The 17,725-nt window shown below is 42.3% G+C and overlaps 1 protein-coding gene across 2 annotated transcripts in view; it reads right to left on the reverse strand.

Annotated features, from left to right (window-relative positions):
* Window positions 1–17,592, reverse strand: part of LOC123963079 (E3 ubiquitin-protein ligase CBL-B-like) — an 87,388-nt gene extending 69,796 nt beyond the window's left edge. For both annotated transcript variants that reach the window (XM_046039604.1, XM_046039603.1), the window contains exon 1: window positions 17,348–17,592. In XM_046039604.1, coding sequence (XP_045895560.1) covers window positions 17,348–17,424 — 77 coding nt within the window. In that variant the 5' untranslated portion in view covers window positions 17,425–17,592. The remainder of the gene's footprint in view (window positions 1–17,347) is intronic.
* Window positions 17,593–17,725: the final 133 nt, after the last annotated feature.

Raw genomic sequence — 17,725 nt, forward strand, 5'->3', positions numbered from 1 at the left:
GTCTTTTAGTATCCTTTGTGCTCTGCAGGCACCTTACCTTACCGATATTACCGATGCTCAGGATTGGTAGAAATGATCTGCTGAGTGGTTTTAATTACACTCTGCAGAGCCCTCCAGTCCTGGGCCGTGTGTATCCCATGCAAGTTGGAGATGTTTCCAATTAGGGTGCTTTCTATTGCTATTATGTAAATGTTAACAAGAACTTGGCACGGGAATTTAGCCTTCTTAAGTTTCCTTAAGTAATCCAGCCATTTCAGAGCTTTCTTCACCAGCATGAAGATGTCATCTTTGTTTGAAATCCAGATGGTGGTGTCGTCTGCAAATTTCACAAGAGAGTTCTCTCCATGTCGGGGGTTGCAGTCGTGGGTGTGCAGCGTAAACAGGAGGGGGCTGAGCACACAGCCCTGTGGGGCCAAACGGTCTGTGGTCTGTTTGTGTGTGGTAATACAGGCAAATGGTCCAGGAACAACTTGCAGAGGCAGAGGAAAGGGAATTGCAATAGTCTAGCCGGAAATATATAGCATGAATGATCATCTTTAGATCGGGATGTGATACAACAGATCTGAGTTTAGCATGTTTCCTAAATGAAAGAAATATGTACAAGTCAATGATTTGACATGTTGGTCAAATTTAACACTGAGATTTCTGAGATTAGACTGTTAAGCTGAAGACAGGGACCCAAGATACTGAGCAACCATGGAAGCTATGCTATCTGAAGCAACAATATGGACCTCAGTCTTATCTGCATAAAGCTTTAAGAAGTTCTTAGCCATCCGTCCTTAAAGCAACATTATGTAGTATTTTTATCTTAAAATAACAGCTTCAAAATCATTTTGATGGTACACTGGCTTGTAATAGGGAGAATGGCATCTTTGTTATTGCCGGAGCGCCTGGTATTGTCCTATGTAGCAGTGGAATACCAGGCAGGAAACCTTTCGCAACAACGGTATAATGCTTAACTTATTAGTTGGCTTACTGTGTCTTGTGTTGTTGCGCTTGCTTGATGTTTGCCTCTGTTAGCAGACTCGAGTGAAATCAGACAGAGGTTTGATGTTAGAAAACTTACTAGATAACACACTCTAGGGGTGACCCTAAATAGAGGTGCCTGATTCTACTCCCAATCTCACAGTCGAATCTTCGCAGAGCCGTAATGAAACAAGGATCATACCATTTTGGCTTTATGGGGGTGCTCAACATCTGATTTTACATAGAGCTACCGGTTTTCTCCGAATAAGTTAATATATAGCATATCATGATATAAATATCAACATATAATGCTGTAAATAAACATGTGAAAGAAAGAAGCTTTCAATAAATTTTTTTAGAGTGCGTGAAACATTTTAACCCTAACCATTAGGTAGGGGGTGTCAGTGCGCATGTGTGACCCATTGTGTGAAGAGGGAGAGAGAAAGAGCAACGGCAGCGCTGGTGGTGTGCAGAGTTGTGCGAACTTTCAGGGACATTTGAATCATTTTTCATGAACCATATAAAAAATATTTTGTTTGAAACAATAGGCTACTTAGAATAGCCCCCTATTTGTCGGCAAGTCAGCAGACATGAACAACTCTCACAAGACCGGTGAATGGCAGCAAGCAGAGTAGAGAGAAAAGGGTCAACAATAAATGTACAGTGTAAGTTACAGTGACTGATGAGTAGGGTTGGGCTATCTTCTCTATATTCATATTGTTTGAGCAGGTTCACACTGAACACATGTGACAGATGTGAAAAAGTCTGGAAACACCGTGGTGAACGTTATGCTGCCTGCAACATCATCAAGCATGATCAGTGGGTCTGGGGAGGCATTTCCTGGAGGGCCGCACAGACCTCCACATGGTAGCCAACAGTACCCTGATTGCTGTTAGGTACTGGGATGAAATCCACTGAGATATTGTTCGACCTTACACTGGTGCAATGGGCCCTGGGTTCCTCCTGGTGCAGGCAGTTCCAAGTGTTTCATACCTGGTCTCGATTTATCATCGAAAACAGTCATGGAAAAATAGACCCAAGTAAGTTTTTGAGCATGGAAGTTGGTAAAATGTCTACAGGGCTTTAGGTTGTTTAGACCGTCTACTGCCCACTAGATCAATAAGGTCTTGCAGGGAAATAGGAGTGAAGGGGTCCTTAATTGATGGCCAAGTTGGATAAGTAGAAAAGGGAGTAGAGGGGACGCTAGCCCTTAAGCCCAACTCTAATCTTATCCACAAAGAAGTTTAAAAAGTTACTGCAATTATTATTTGAAAAGACAGGCACTTCAGGAGGTGCAGGAGCGACAATGTTGTTAATGGTGTCAAACAGGACTTTACATCATGGTTGCGTTTACTAGAGGAAATTAGGCTGGCAAAGTAAGAAGCCCTCTCATCATTAACCATGCTGCCTGCAAATTCAGTTAAAAGGTCTTTGTAATAAAGACAAACAGTCACTCTACCCTGGTGTCATTGAAACAGGGGGATGAACTAATGGCAGAAAGTCTCATTTTACTAGGAGCCACATTATCCAAAATAGCAGAACAATGTGTATTAAATGAGCGGACTAGACAGGCAACGTCAGAGTGGGAAGACAGCACTGTGCTTGTGTCAAAAGCTAAAACAAAACTTTTCAGCTGAGCGGCGATTTATGATGCAAGAGCAACTTGAACATTAAGATAAGATGATAATCTTTTCCTTTATTGATCTCCCAATGGTCCCCGATTGGGGAAATTCCATTTGGCACAGCAGCACTGGGAAGTCTAGTGAGTCTAAATAAAAAGACAGATTGAACAAAACACACCTATGGTCATTAACATGCAGTAAATTCTGTTGATATTTAAACCAAGCATAAAAACAAGGTCAACTGTTATGACCCATAATGTGAACCATAATAACTCTGTCACTGAATTGAGACATAAAAGAACTATTAGAACCAGGGGGGCTGTAAATTAAAATGCAATAAGTAATGGGTTTGAACAACCAACTTTGGTCATCAGTAGTTCAAACGAGAAGAAAGCCCTAGTGCTCACTGTCCGACTTGGAAAGCAGTTCTTGAAGACCACAGCAATAGTGGTAATTTTGTCAGCCATTTTAAAATTTATTCTTTGTCAAATGTCCTTGTTAGTTTTTGTCATATTTAATATACTATTTTTTTAGTCAAGATTTAGTTCACTAAAAGTCTGGGTATTTTAGTCTGATTTTAGATTTAAAAAAATCAAAAGTATTTAAGTCTAGTTTTAGTCAGTAACCATCATTTTAGTCTTTTCTAACTCATTAGTATAATTTTGATTAGCATTTTGGTCAATCTCCTCTAACCAAAATAGAGATATTTATATACATGTATATATTTTATATACATTTTTATAGCAAAGTAGACATTAACTTACCTCAATTCCCAGGTAGTTAGCCTTGATATGCCGCTTCAAGTTCCTAGTGTTGTTTCCAAAAATCTTAATAACCACATCAGATACATAGTTTGTCTTATTATAATAATAATAATTTTTATTATCATATGTAGCCATTTTGCTACACTTACGCTTCACACAACAGCTGCGGCTGTGTTTGCAACATGACCTTTCTTTTCTCCGTGAGAGGGAAGAATTTAGAAAGTTGAAAAAAAAAAATGAATTTTGAAAGTTGCTTGGCGCCCCCAGCTGCAGTAGTAGGCCTACATGGATCATGCGTAATATTCATCAAGCCAGAGGGAACGATCACGAACCATTCACAGCGTGTCGGGGCGGACCAGGGACAGGAGATGGCTGAGTGACTGGCCCGCCGCGGACGGTCAGATGATAGTTCCCTCTGGCTGGATGAAGTCTGACGCTCCGAATGATCCAAGATGATAGAGAAATATAGAGATTCATGGCAATAAAGCAAGCTGTCAATATTTTACAGACCCCCCCCGAAATATCACAAATCATGCTTTTAGTAGAGCTGATGTCTAAGCGCCTCTTTCTCCCGATCATGTTGTGTTCATCACCAGAGTTCGCATCCTCCACAGTACAGTAACTTAAGTTAACGTAAGTAAGTTTTCCTCGCGCATCAGGCGTTGCCCCGGTCGGCCAGCATTCAAAGCACAGAAAGAAAAAAACACAGCTGAATGAACACGCAGGAGAAAATATGGCTCCTCATTATACTGACAAAAAGAAAGAGAGATTTTATTAACGTTTCTATTTTATGAATTACATTTTAGTCACGTCATTTTTCGTCACCAGTATTGCATGTTAATTTAGTCACAGTCCGCTTTAAGGACAATGTCGCCGTCTCGTCTTCGTCTCGTTTTAGTCAGGGAAAAAAAGGCCGTTGAGGAATATATTTTGTTCAGTTTTGTCTGAAGATAGTAACACTACACAGCAAGTCCTCCACTCCGGCTGAGCTCTTGGGGGTGCTGATTAAAGTACATTCTGGGGGGCAGAGTTTGATTAGCGGGCGTATTCCATGCCCCTTCGCCAATTCTCTGTCAGAAACAGGAAATCCAAGCCTTTACAGGTGGTTCAGTTTGAAGGACTTATTCGCAATGGAGCGAGTATTTATCAGTGCCATCCTGATGCTGTATGTTAGCAGGCTATGTATATGTACCACAGTACTTTAAAGTAGCTGTAATTAAACCTCTTCTTAAAAAGCCCACTTGTCATCATGGGGTTTTAGCCAATAGACCTATATCTAACCTTCCATTTCTACTATAGCAGTCACCAATCATGTGTGTGACTTTTCTAGATAACAATAGTTTATTTGAGAATTTCCGGATCAGGTCAGGATTTTGAGTGCATCATAGCAAAGAGACAGCACTGATGAACATGTTTGTAGTTGTTTGTTAGATCTTAGTGCTAGAAACTGGAACATTTACATGACATTTTGTACATGTTAATGATGAATCCTCCATGCACATCAAAGTCAGTCACAGAGTTTCACAAGGTTCTGTTCTTGGACCATTATTTCCAGCGCTAGCCCCCACTAATGTCCTCCACTGGCTCAGGTGAGCCCCAAACCACTCTTAGTTTATGTTGGGACCAGACAATATGAGAACAAAGAGGGAGGGACCTACATGGAAAATAAAAAGACTGCATGGAAACAAAGAAAACTTACGTGTGACTTTTAAACCAAACAAAGGGTTTCTATTGGCCAAATATAGCGGGGGTGTGGTCATGATGTCACTGCAGACATAAAACGAGCGAGTACCAAGAGCTCCTAGCCACTCAAAGCTGTGTGAGCAGCTATAATGAGAAGTTTCTGTCAGCAGTGACTTTGTTTTTCCTGAATAAGCTTCCTTGTGGTGAATTTTCTGTTGAAGAAAATATATATGGACCGCCGGCAGCGTGGCTCCCAGTGGAAACATTATTGAAATATTGGGGGGGTCCAATCAGCAAAGCCCTATTGTTTATATTCTCATTATTCTTTTTCTTCTTCTCTTTTTTCTTCTTCTTTTTCTCTACAAAAAATGTTCCATGCAGCTAAAACTGTCAATCAAAATTCAGCACATGGGTGAAACTCCCCCGGACTGTTACTCCATATAGGTCTGTCCAATTAACACAAAACTTACCCATGCCCTATCCAGGCTCTATGCAACATCTGCAGCAATTGGCCACTATGTGGTGCTAAAAATGAAGTGATGTCATATCTCCACATTGGTCAGTTTGATCAACACAAGATTTGGGCCAGTACTTTCACATGCCCTCCCAAGGCACTATGCACAATTTTGTGTCAATTGGCCATTAGGTGGTGCTTTGGCAAAACCAACTTTTTCGAACTGCTCCTAGGCAGACAATCAGATATGCACAAAACTTTGCAAGCACAATCTATGGACTCTCATGGTCAAAAGTTATTTAGTAATATTAGTTTCCCATGCCACACCGAGGCTGTTACGGAGGGGTATGTATTGTTGTGGTGTTTTGTCACCTCTCGTTGCTAGGTTTCGGTTGAGTGGTGATTGCGGACAGAATCCACCTGTGCTCACTCAGCTACAGGATAAAGGAGGCAGTTCCTCCATGGGTCGCTCTCACTCCTTCGTGGGGGCCGGCCGGCGGCAGACTGTGCTCGGGGGGGAGCATGTGTACCCGTTTGTTTTCTGTTAGGTTTGGCCTGGAGTATGTCTCCTGTGATCTTTGTTTCATTTTGTTCTAATAATAAAACGCGTGGTTAATTTTTCATTAGGTGTCTCCCATCTTTGCTTACGGTACTCACATCAATGGTTACTCCCTAATCCCCTACTGGAACGTAACATATTTAGGGGCTCGTCCGGGATCTACCGGAAGAAGGTGGGTTAGTTCAATTGTGTTCCTCGTTATCCGGTGTGTACTCTTTTATTGTTTTGCCTTTTTTGTTTTCGAGGTAACCCTGAGGGGGGGAGCAGCTAGAAAAGTGTAGGAAAGTTCATTTGTTTGCTCTCGCTGCACATTAAAAGGGAGCTGAAGGTTGTGGTTGTGGACAGTTTAGTCAGCAGAGGTTTACTCAGGTGGGGCTTCTGCTGATGGTGCTTTGGGTCTGGAAAGTGAAATTGGCACAGCGGATCGAGACATACGGGATGCGGCCGAGCCGTCTGGTTCCACTTTTTCTGTTACTCCTGGTGTAGTGAAGCCAGGAGAGAAAGTGTTTACGATGCCAAAGTTTGATCCGTTCTCTGGGGAGTCTCTCTCTCCTAGTGCTGGAGTGGATGCACGGTTAAAGGTGAGGTTGGCCCGACTTCAGAGAGGGAGAAGGAGGAGTGTGAGCTTCAGAGAGAGCTGGAGTTGAAGAGGATAGATGCTGACACGGCTATTAGGATGCGCCAGCTGGAGCTGGATAAGGGTCAGGTCAGCGTTGGCTCCTCTCCTGATGGGATGAATGAACACTCGAGTACCTTGTTTGATGTGAGTAAACACATTTCTTTGGTTTGTTCCGTGAGGTTGAGTCTTATTTTGGAGCATTTGAGCGTATCGCTATCACTTTGCGTTGGCCACCTGATGTGTGCAAGTGCAAGTTGACTGGTAGGGCACAGGAGGCCTGCTCCTCCCTCTCTGTGGAGGATAGTTTGGTCTATGAGAAGGTTAAAGGGGCTATACTACGGGTGTATGGACTGGTGCCGGAAGCTTACCGGCAACGTTTTCGAAATCTAAAAAAACTCAGGCCAGACGTTTGCAGATCTGGCAAGGGAGAAGGGGATCTTGTTTGACCGATATTGTGCTGTCTGTAAAGTGAAGGATTTTGTGTCTGTGCGTGAGCTTATACTTCTGGAGGAATTTAAAAACTGTATACCGGGACGCACTGTTGTTTATTTAAATGAGCAGAAGGCTACCACTCTACAGCAGGCTGTCTCGTTGGCCGACGAGTTTGCTTTAACTCATAGAACGGTGTTCACTAAGAGGGACGCGCCTTCCTCCTTCATTCATCTGAAACAAGGCGATGCCCCTGTTGCCCGTGCTCCTGTACCCCTGAAGGTGGTAAAATTGAGAAGCTATGTTTCTACTTCCACCGACCGGGGCATGTGGTTGTTGATTGTCAGGTGTTAAAACGAAAAAGAGGGACAGTGTCAGGCCAGCCAAAAGGTGTGCGGTTAATTAAAACTGTGGCCCCCGCTGGTCAGTCCTCTGCTCTGGAAGAGCCTGATGAGTGTTTTAAGCAATTTATATTCCAGGCGTCTGTGTCTCTTACAGGTAGGCTGGAAGATCAGTGTCCTATCACTGTGTTGCGGGACACAGGGGGCTCTCAGTCCTTTATTCTTTCCAGTGCTTTGCCTTTGAGTAAAGAGTCTGACTGTGACAGCAGCACTATAGTCAGGGGTATTGGCATGAGCTCATGTTTTCCTGTTAAGGGAGTAGAATTTATAATGGGTAATGACATTGCAGGCGGCAAAGTGTACCCTACTCTTGAGGTGGTGGATAGCCCAAGTGTTTTCAGCTAGTTGTTTGACCGTTGCACAGGCACGTAGGCAGGCTGAAAATGTTGATTTGTCTGACTCACTGTTTGCATCTGTGTTGTCTGAAGTTAGGTTGCCTCCTGCTGGTGAAGTGGTGAATCGCGACCACAAAAGTGCAATGGAGTCAGCTACTGCCCATAATGTGCCCTTTCCGCTTACTCGCGAGGCACTCATCAGTGCTCAGAGAGGTGACACAACACTGGAGAAATGTTTCACTGCTGCCGCTGATGAGAGTAGTGGTCAGCATAAATCTTATCTAGTTGACAACGGTGTGCTGATGCGGAAGTGGGTCTCACAGCCGTATGCAGGTGAGTACTGGGCTACAGTTTACCAGATTATTGTTCCCACCGGCTGCCGACAGCAGGTTTTAGAGTTTGTACATGAACATGTATGGTCTGGTCATCTGGGTGTTTCTAAAACCTATGAACGTATTTTGAAGCACTTCTTTTGGCCAGGGATGAAGGCGGATGAAGTACGCTTCTGTAACACATGCCACACCTCTCAGATGGTGGGGAAGCCAAATCAGGTAGTTTCCCCAGCCCCTCTGCGTCCTATTCCAGCTGTTGGGAAGCCCTTTGAACGTGTCATTGTGGACTGTGTGGGCCCACTGCCGCGGACAAAGGCAGGTAATCAGTTCATGGTGACAGTAATGTGTGCTTCCACACGATTTCCTGAGGCTATCCCCTTGAGGAGAATCACCGCACCTGCTGTCATTAGAGCAATAACTAAGTTCTTTACCACCTTTGGGCTGCCAAAAGTTGTGCGGACCGATCAAGGAACTAACTTTCTCTCTAATGTATTTACACAGACTATGCAGGCGTTGGGAGTGTCTCATGTGGTGTCCAGCGCCTACCACCCAGAGTCACAAGGTGCGCTGGAGCGATAGCATTAAACGCTCAAATCCATGTTACGCAAGTATTGCTATGACACTGAAAAGGACTGGGATTAAGGGGTGCCTTTTGTTCTTTTCGCCTGTCGTGAGGCCAAGCAAGAGTCCCTCGGGTTTAGCCCCGCTGAACTTGTGTTTGGGCATGATATCCGTGGCCCTATGAAGGTGCTGAAGGAGCGGTTTATGTCTGACTCTGGTACTGTGACGAACGTGTTGGATTTTGTTTATCTGTGCAAGGAGCGGCTGCACCGTGCTTCCTCCTTCCACCGTGCTACTCTTTCCTCTTCTCAGAGTAAGATGAAGAGGTGGTTTGATAAGAGGGCGGTGGAACGACAGTTTCAGCCTGGGCACCAAGTTTTGGTCCTGCTCTGCCTGGCTCTGCTCTCTCCGCTCGCTTTTCAGGGCCATATGTGGTAGAACGTAAGGTGTCCGATACAGACTATATCATCCATACTCCGGAGCGGAAATGGAAGACCCGGTTATGTCACATTAACATGTTGAAGCCCTATCAGTTCAGGGTTGCTGAACCAGCCAGGCAGGGGATGACCCCAAAGACTGCCGCGACCGATTGTTTTGGTATGTTCCCAGACCTCAGATAGTGAAGATGACGGTGATGATTTAGCAGTGCTTAGTGAGGGTCAGCAGAGTGGTAGGTTACCAAACTCAGAGTTCCTGTCTAACATTGAGTTACAATTGTCTTATCTGCCTGTACAGCAGCGTGAGGACATGATACACCTGCTCGGTTCCTTCTCTACCCTGTTCAGTGATGTGTCATCATGCACCAATGTGTTGCAGCATGACATTGATATCAGCTCTGTGGCCCCCATTAAGCAACACGCTTACCACTGTCCCATCAGTAAAAGAGAGATCATGAAGAGAGAGGTAGAATACTTACTGGCAAATGGTTTGGCTAAGCCTAGTCGTAGCCCTTGGAGTTCTCCGTGTTTATTGGCTTCCAAGTCTGATGGCACTCCCCGTTTCTGCACAGACTTTCGGAAGGTTAATGCTGTGACACTACCGGATTCATTTCCCTTGCCCCGCAAGGAGGACTGTATTGACAGTATTGGTCCTGCCACATATATCACCAAACTTGACTTGCTCAAAGGGTACTGGCAAGTGCCTTTAACTCCCAGAACATCAGACATATCTGCTTTTGTAACACCGGATCATTTTCTCCAGTACACGGTAATGGCCTTTGGTATGAGGAATGCACCTGCCACCTTTCAGCACCGAGTGCTGGGAGATGTGCCGCGATGTAATGTATATCTGGATGATGTGGTGGTATATTCCGACACGTGGGCAGACCATCTAACTAGCCTTGCTGTAGTGCTAGGCCGGCTTGCTGAGGCGTCATTGACCCTTAACCTCTCCAAGTGTGAGTTTGGTAAGGCCACTGTCACCTATTTGGGAAAACAAGTTGGTCGTGGACCGGTGCGTCCTGTGAACGCAAAAGTAGAGGCTGTGTTGTCTTTCCCAGCTCCTACTACCCGACGTGAGCTTCGCCGTTTCCTGAGTATAGTAGCGTACTGTATACTGATGCCTTATCCCGTGGGTAGGACTTGCCTATTTCATCGTGAACATTTTCTGATAAAGCTGTATGCAATGGACTGTAAGCGGGGGAGGGTTGGCTGTTTACATATTATAAACACTAATCAGAAGGTTGGTGGTTTGAACACACATTCCAAATTGCTCCTGAAGGCCATGCGATCATTGTATGAATGTGTGTAAATGATTAGTTCCTTTCTGATGTACAGTTGACACCTAGCATCAGTGTATGAATGGGGTAAATGTGATATGAATTATAAAAACCCTGGTAAGAAGGAAAGACGGGAGCTATACAAGTACAGTCCATTTACATTGCATTGTGCTACTGCATGTTCTCTTTCTTCTGATCTTTCTTTTAACACAACCGGTCGAGGCAGATGGCCACCTGAGTCTAACTTCTGCTTGGGGTTTCTGCCTGTTAAAAGGTAGTTTTCATCATCTCTGTCACCAAGTGCTTGGGCATGTTGGGAATTGTTGGGTCATTGTTTATTATATTAAAAGAGGATGATCTATATGAAAGGTGCAATGAGATAACTTCTGTTAGGAATTGGCTCTATACAAAATAAACTAAAGAACTGAATGCATTTTGATCACAATTCTAATAAGAAAAACATATAAGGGATCTGTATCCTCATGGTTTATGTTATGTGTTTATTCAAAAACCAATATCATTATCATATTATCACTCCCAAATATAGTTATCAGTATTTTCCTCAAATATCCAGTATCAGTTGAGCTATAACCCTATGCTTGAACTGTAGGAGGAAACCAGGCATAACCCCGCAGAAAACATACAACTCCAAACAGAAAGCTGGTTCGATTCAAATGATGGTATCAAATGATCTGCAAACAATTATCAATCTAACTCTTTGCATATGCCATCTGTATGTGCGTGGGTGTGAGTGAGAGGTGATTATGGTTGTATTCGTAATCCTTTGTTAGGTTACAGCAGTTTTAGTAAATGTCAAGAGTTTGTGAAATATTTGGTTTTAAGTTCACTGAGTCATAGAGGGAATACTCCTCCATGTCCATTCCATACAAGATGTGTCAGTAGATTGAGGCAAAACCTTAGTCAGAGTGCAGTGAGTAAGTTTAGCATCAACCCTTACCACACACACACCTCCCCCGTGCACTGAGCCTCTTGGTTCCTGATTGAAGCGTTCTGGTTTCCTCCTCTGGTGCTCCACTTCCTCCCCAGATGGTTATATTTTCTGGAAGCTTACTCATCTCAGCCAGGCTCAGGCTTTTAATGCGTTCCATGGGAATGTGTGACATTATCACTTCAAAGCATGACAGCTCGCTGTGAAGTACCAACATGTGAGAACATGTACGCGAGATCATTCTACAGAACTACAATCCACATTAAAGATTATACACATTGCTTCTAGAGATCAAAGAACTGCCAAATTTGTCTACAAAGTATTGAATAAATATGTGAGTGCTATAAACAATTCAATTAAAGAAAAGTGATTTGAGCTTTTTCATTAACAAATTGTGTTAAATAAAATATTTTTTTCAGATTTCGGATCCTGTTATTGATGTACTCATTTGTTATCAAACTTTAAGTGATTAATGTTTTCAATATGACAAATACAAATGTTGTTTCTTTTGAAATCATGTTCATCAATGCAGTAGCTGCAAGGTATGATTCATTGCAATGACATTAAGCATGATAAGCATGAATAATTAAAAATTTTTGTAGGCAGTTTATTAAGATATTGTTAAATAGACAAAAATAAATGTACATGTTTTGTATTTTCATCGTCATTGCGACATGAACATTATTCATTGTGTTGGACAGTCTTTTACGATGTGTTCATTGCACAGTAAACATGTTATTCACTTATGTGCTTTTTTCATGTTTTTAATAACAACAGTAACAACAACAACAATAATAATCAATAATATTCAGGGCGACTTAAAATTGCTATTTTATGTCAGAGGTCGCACGCCTCTGGAGCAACGAGGGGTTAAGTGTCTTGCTCAGAGACAATGGTAGATGGGTCACAGTGGGGGATTGAACCCGGGTCTCTCACACCAACGGCATGTGTCTTTTCCATTTCCATCACCACCGCCTGCTCTAAACTCTCTGAACTGAATGTCACTATAGTTGCATTACGATATGACTGTCTCCAGTGATAACTTTGTATGTAAATAAACTGCTATTGAAAGGTTTATATTTTCTTGTGAAAAATGGTCATGTCTTTGTGTAACACATGTGACTTCAGAGGTTTTAGCAAAGGGCACCATGGCAGATGGGACTTGAAATACAACAAGAAATTCAACACTTGTAACGGAGCTGTTATCTCACAAGCACAGGCAAGGTAAGGTAATGCTTTCTGAAAGTTTTCTGATCAATAATTGGCTGACAGTGGCTCAACGTCTAATCATGGAAGATTAAAAAGTATACTTCAATTTAAAAGAATACCCTTCTAAATAAAAAAATATATAAACTGGCAATTAGACTAAGCACGGAGCTGCACTGTACCTTGGTAGTCAGCAAATTACAAATTAGTTATTGATAGAAAAAGACATTGTATGTGGCTTATTTCCCTACAGAATATATTTATTTTCATGATGGAGTCATCTAGACATTTTTTTCATGAATTCTTAAAGCCAAAAATACTTCTGTTTGAGAGCCACCATCATCACTGCTGGTCATAGCAAAAAGTTACAAAATACTGAGCATGTTCCCCCAACACGTCTCTGCACCATGACTGAGGGGTCAGACAAGGGTGGGCAGTAGATGGATTGAGGAAGGAGGGAGCTTGGATTGTCTTTTATCTGCAACACTCCTGGCAAAAGAAGTGCACTTTTAATCCAATTGATTTAGATACAATCACTTCAGGAAGCTACTAAAGCCATGCTTGTCAGGCTGGCTATAAAATGCCCTGCTGTGCAAATCACTTCTAATGTCCTCTGTGGCTGTATCATGGAAGAGCATGAGAGAGATTGCAGGCACACATGCAAAATATGCATACAGTCACATGTGCTCTGGATTAGTCGCCACCAAATGAATATAAATTATACAGTATATATACATTTTTAAATCATCTTCACAGCCTGTAATAGACCTGAAAAAAGTGAGTGTACAGCAAAATTTGACATACAGCTAGCAGGCATACTACCACATGAGCATTTCAGTGGTAGAGCTGTTATTACTTTCCTTAAAGGTAACTGATTGTCTATGAAAGCTGTTTTCATGGGATCACTCTGGAAAACAGACCCAACCTTCAGTAAAGGCAGGGGGATTTCTAAGAGATCTCATTTAAAGAGCAACTTATGTTCCACAGCTTAGCCTTAGCAAACGACATCTCATGAAGTGAATCGATGCTTTGCAGCAGTACTAATTTAACAAAACAGCCTGCAGACTCACATGAATGGCTCTTGGACCCTTGTATTTGTATAGCGCCTTTCTAGTCAGGCACACATGCAACATATGCATACATTTGAAGTGCTTTTACACTACATCCACCATTTATACACTGAGCCTAAGTGCTCAAACATTAACACGCATTCATATAGGCGGCAACTCAGGGTTCAGGATCTTTGACACGCAGCCTGGAGGAGCCAGGGATTGAACCGCTGACCTTCTGCTTAACAGGGAACCTGTTCCTGTTCCTGAGCCACAGGGACCCCTATACTGTTAGGGTCAAAGACTATTAACTCAAAAAGACATGAACATTTAAAGAACATAACGTTCCTGTGCAATCTTTAATTCTTCTACAACAGCCTTTAATTTCCCACGTATGTCTTGCTCAGCATGTGGAAAAGAAATATGCTGTGGGATGGCGATCAGTTAGTCAGATGTGCATACTAATACAGTACGGGGTAAAAAGGCTGAGAGATGGAGTACGACACATGAACGTCAGATGGCTTAAGACAGGGTGCGTCCTTGAAGAAAGCATTGGGGGTGCACAGCAGTTAATCAAGCATATGAAACACACAAGACATGCTGCCACAAAGACACAGCAGGCCACAAATGTCCCTGGAGATAGATGATACCAGATGTGAGATCCCTTTGCTATTTCCTCAAAGAGACTGTTCATTTAATGTGTTGTGTAAAACATTATTTATACAGGTAGCAGGAACATAAGGGACTGGACCCAAACACAGATGCCAGAGGCAGAGCTTGAAGCAGTTCAATGACTGATTACAAAAACAAAAGGTTGGCGAAGCAGGTAGAGGTCAAAACCAGAGAAGGCAGTCCAAACAGGCAAACTAATCCAAAGTAAAGTATTTAATATTTGAGTACATTTGAGTATGAAATGCCATATTCACATAGCAACATAACATGAAGAAGGATGTGTGGGGAAACTACTATAGTAGTGCAAGCCTAAACATGTTCACTTGACGCGACATGACGGTGATGTCCAAACTGTGTTTTCTGCGGGCTTTGGATTGGAGATTAGACTTCAATGAAAGCTAGCAATGAGAAATGGAATTTGCTGTGACTAGCGTCATTGTTGCGTTAAGTGATTGGAGCGTTTTCCTTGGAATGTGACGTCACGTGAAAACTATGAATACCTGAGTCAGGTACAGAACAGAACACCTGGAGCTGGTCAGAGATCAGTGTTTTTACACTTCCACAGGGAGGAAGCATGCAGACAATTGAGTTTGAAAACAAGAATTTGGTGGAAGAACAGCATTCCTGTACACCAGAATACCCCGCTGCCTCCGAAATTAGCAGGAGTGATACAATGTTCAGCGTCTGTCAAAGTAGTGGAGGAGACAAGAGAAGCTGTTAAACACTTCTCCCTACGTCTCCTAAAGCAGACCATGCTTGTGGTGTCCACCAACACCTGCCCACAATGTAACAGCCCACCCTAATGTAATAAAAGTAAATGCTATAAAGGCAATAATACAAGTCAATAATGAAATCAAATCCTGGAACAGTCACACTATATTGTTTTTGCCAGTAATCCAATAATGTGTCCAGGTAAAGCAACACTGGACTCGACTGGATACTCCACTGTGTCTGTAACTTTTCTAATAAAAATGATGTGTCAGTATTCAATAATGTTTTAAATAATGAACTTACAAAAACAACAGCGACACAGTGGATCCATTATCTGGTTTCAGACCTCATTAAATCAGGAGGAATAGGCAGGGTAACTGGGCTGGGGATTATGCTGTAACAACTGCACTTCTCTCCCTGCTTATCAAAAATAATTCAGGCCACCTATCAGGGCAGCTGACACACCCTCTGTGACTCTTTACATGTAATGCAAGTATGAAAGATGCTATGTTAAAAGTCGGGGATGTGTCATACATACACACATGTAATAATGACTTTTTATACGTACGTAAAATGTAAGAGGCAGAGGTCAGTGTTGTGTTTCTTGTGGAGATGAAATGAGCTGCAGTTTTGGATTGAATATTGAAACAGCATGTAACTACCAGTGTCTATCAGTAAAAACTACTGAATGGCAATTTACTGATTACTAATTCAACAGTTAAAAACATTTCTTAACATTTCAGATTCTTAGTCTTTTTCTGTAAGTACAGGAGCAATGCGCAGTGTTAATTTGCTGCAAATACTGTACTGTTGATGTAGAGAGTCTGTTCGGAGCTTTGGGGCAAAGAGGCACTTAATGACTGAGGCACCAAGAAAGAACTCAAGCTTGAGAAAGAGAAAGAATTAAGAAAGGGGTTCACACAGAAAGATCAAATACTCTGCTTGGTGACTATTTCAGAGCTTAACCAGAGAGGAAATATATGAACAGGATGTGAAGTGCATGGGGATTTTCCCTCTGCTCTGCACATGGCAATCAGAGAGAGCTCCTGAGAATCACACCCATAATTATCTCTATCTTCTCTAACAGTTTAATGAATTATAAAATTAAGGAACAAAACTCATGTTCTTGGTTCGTTCTCCTTTTAGGACAAAGTTAGATAAATCCAAAACATACACTTACTTATAGTGAGGCACTCCACTTTCTTTGCTGTTTTGGAGGCATTATTTTTGCAGAGTACTTAACAATCATCCTATATAATTTCTCTACTTAGTACTTCCAACAATGGCAGTAATGTGACATTTTTGCATGAAGTCATGTTTTAGCATAATGCATTGTGAGATAAAGCTTACAGTAAAAGCAAGTGCAGCATGGTGTGGCTGCTATACACAGATAACCAAAAACAACTGCATGCTCTCTCCTCCCTGCAACTCTCCTCTCTTAACCTCTCAAGCTTCACCTCCCACTCGCTGATTTAAGTAAAGATGACATGCCACACAGTTACAGGTCAAAATCTGTGATTGAAATGTTGCAGCTTGGACAGTGGAGAGGACAGAACTGCAAGGTGTCCTTCCTGTAACCAGGTGAAATGGACAAACCTTTCACTTAGGATCACCGTCATCATCATTGTCATCACAGTAAAACTTTTGTCCACCCATGCTGAGATGTTAATATCTACATCAAACGTCACTGTATACAATTAGTAACTTAACTTCTTTAAGATAATAGTGAGCTGTGCAATGGAAAATGGTATGTACTAGTTTTCCGACCACTCATCACTTTACACTACATGTCACATTCACACACTGATCGCATAGGCTGCCGTGCAAGGTGCAAACTGCTTACCAGAAACAGAAACTAGTCACTCAAACACACTGACACACCAACTGAGCGGTTCACTATCTTGAGGACAGTGGTGCAGGGATCAAACCGCCAACCTTCTGATTAGTGGGTGACCCGATCTTCCTCCTGAGCCACAGCCGACCCAAGAACTACAAGTATTTTTATTAAAAAAATACTTTTTGATATCTCCATAGTTTCAGTTCTGAAATTTACTGTGACAGGTATGAGTAAACTGTGGATTTAACGGATGATGTGGGCGGTTGGTTCACACTATAGATGAAATGTAGCTTTATTTAGTTTTTATAAAACACATTTTCCATAAGCAATATAGCGGCACTACAGGATTATCATCTCTGTGAGAGGTGTTTACCATTAAAAGGTCAAGACAGTTTCCCTCAGTATGCCATGAGCACAGTTCCTCCGACTGTCATCTCAAAATCCTCCATAAAGTAAAAAAGTAAAAAGAGATTTTCCTGACCTGTCCTGTGACTGCTCCTCATACATCCTCTCCTTTCCCTCTTTGAAAAGCCGGATGGCCCGTTTGGATTTCTTCATAAGGCTATCGATGTATATTTTAAAGTACTCATTCTCACTGAGCTGTGTGAGTCTCTGGTTCTCTTCATATTTGCCCAGTACAAGCCGCAGGTGCTGGTAGGCATCAGGTAAGATATCAAGGATGTACGGTGGACTGTTTTTCAGCTGAAGTCTGGGATTTTGGCAGAGGCGGACCTATGGAAAAATAAATCTATTAATGAATGCTTGCTTGATGCATCAACATTTAGTTGTATTTACAACGTGACAAACAGTGAGCTAGTGTTCTGTCGATTTATGCTACCTATCGAGATGTGCTACTTAG

This window comes from Micropterus dolomieu, linkage group LG23 (assembly GCF_021292245.1).
Source record: "Micropterus dolomieu isolate WLL.071019.BEF.003 ecotype Adirondacks linkage group LG23, ASM2129224v1, whole genome shotgun sequence".
In the NCBI taxonomy this organism is placed as follows: domain Eukaryota; kingdom Metazoa; phylum Chordata; class Actinopteri; order Centrarchiformes; family Centrarchidae; genus Micropterus; species Micropterus dolomieu.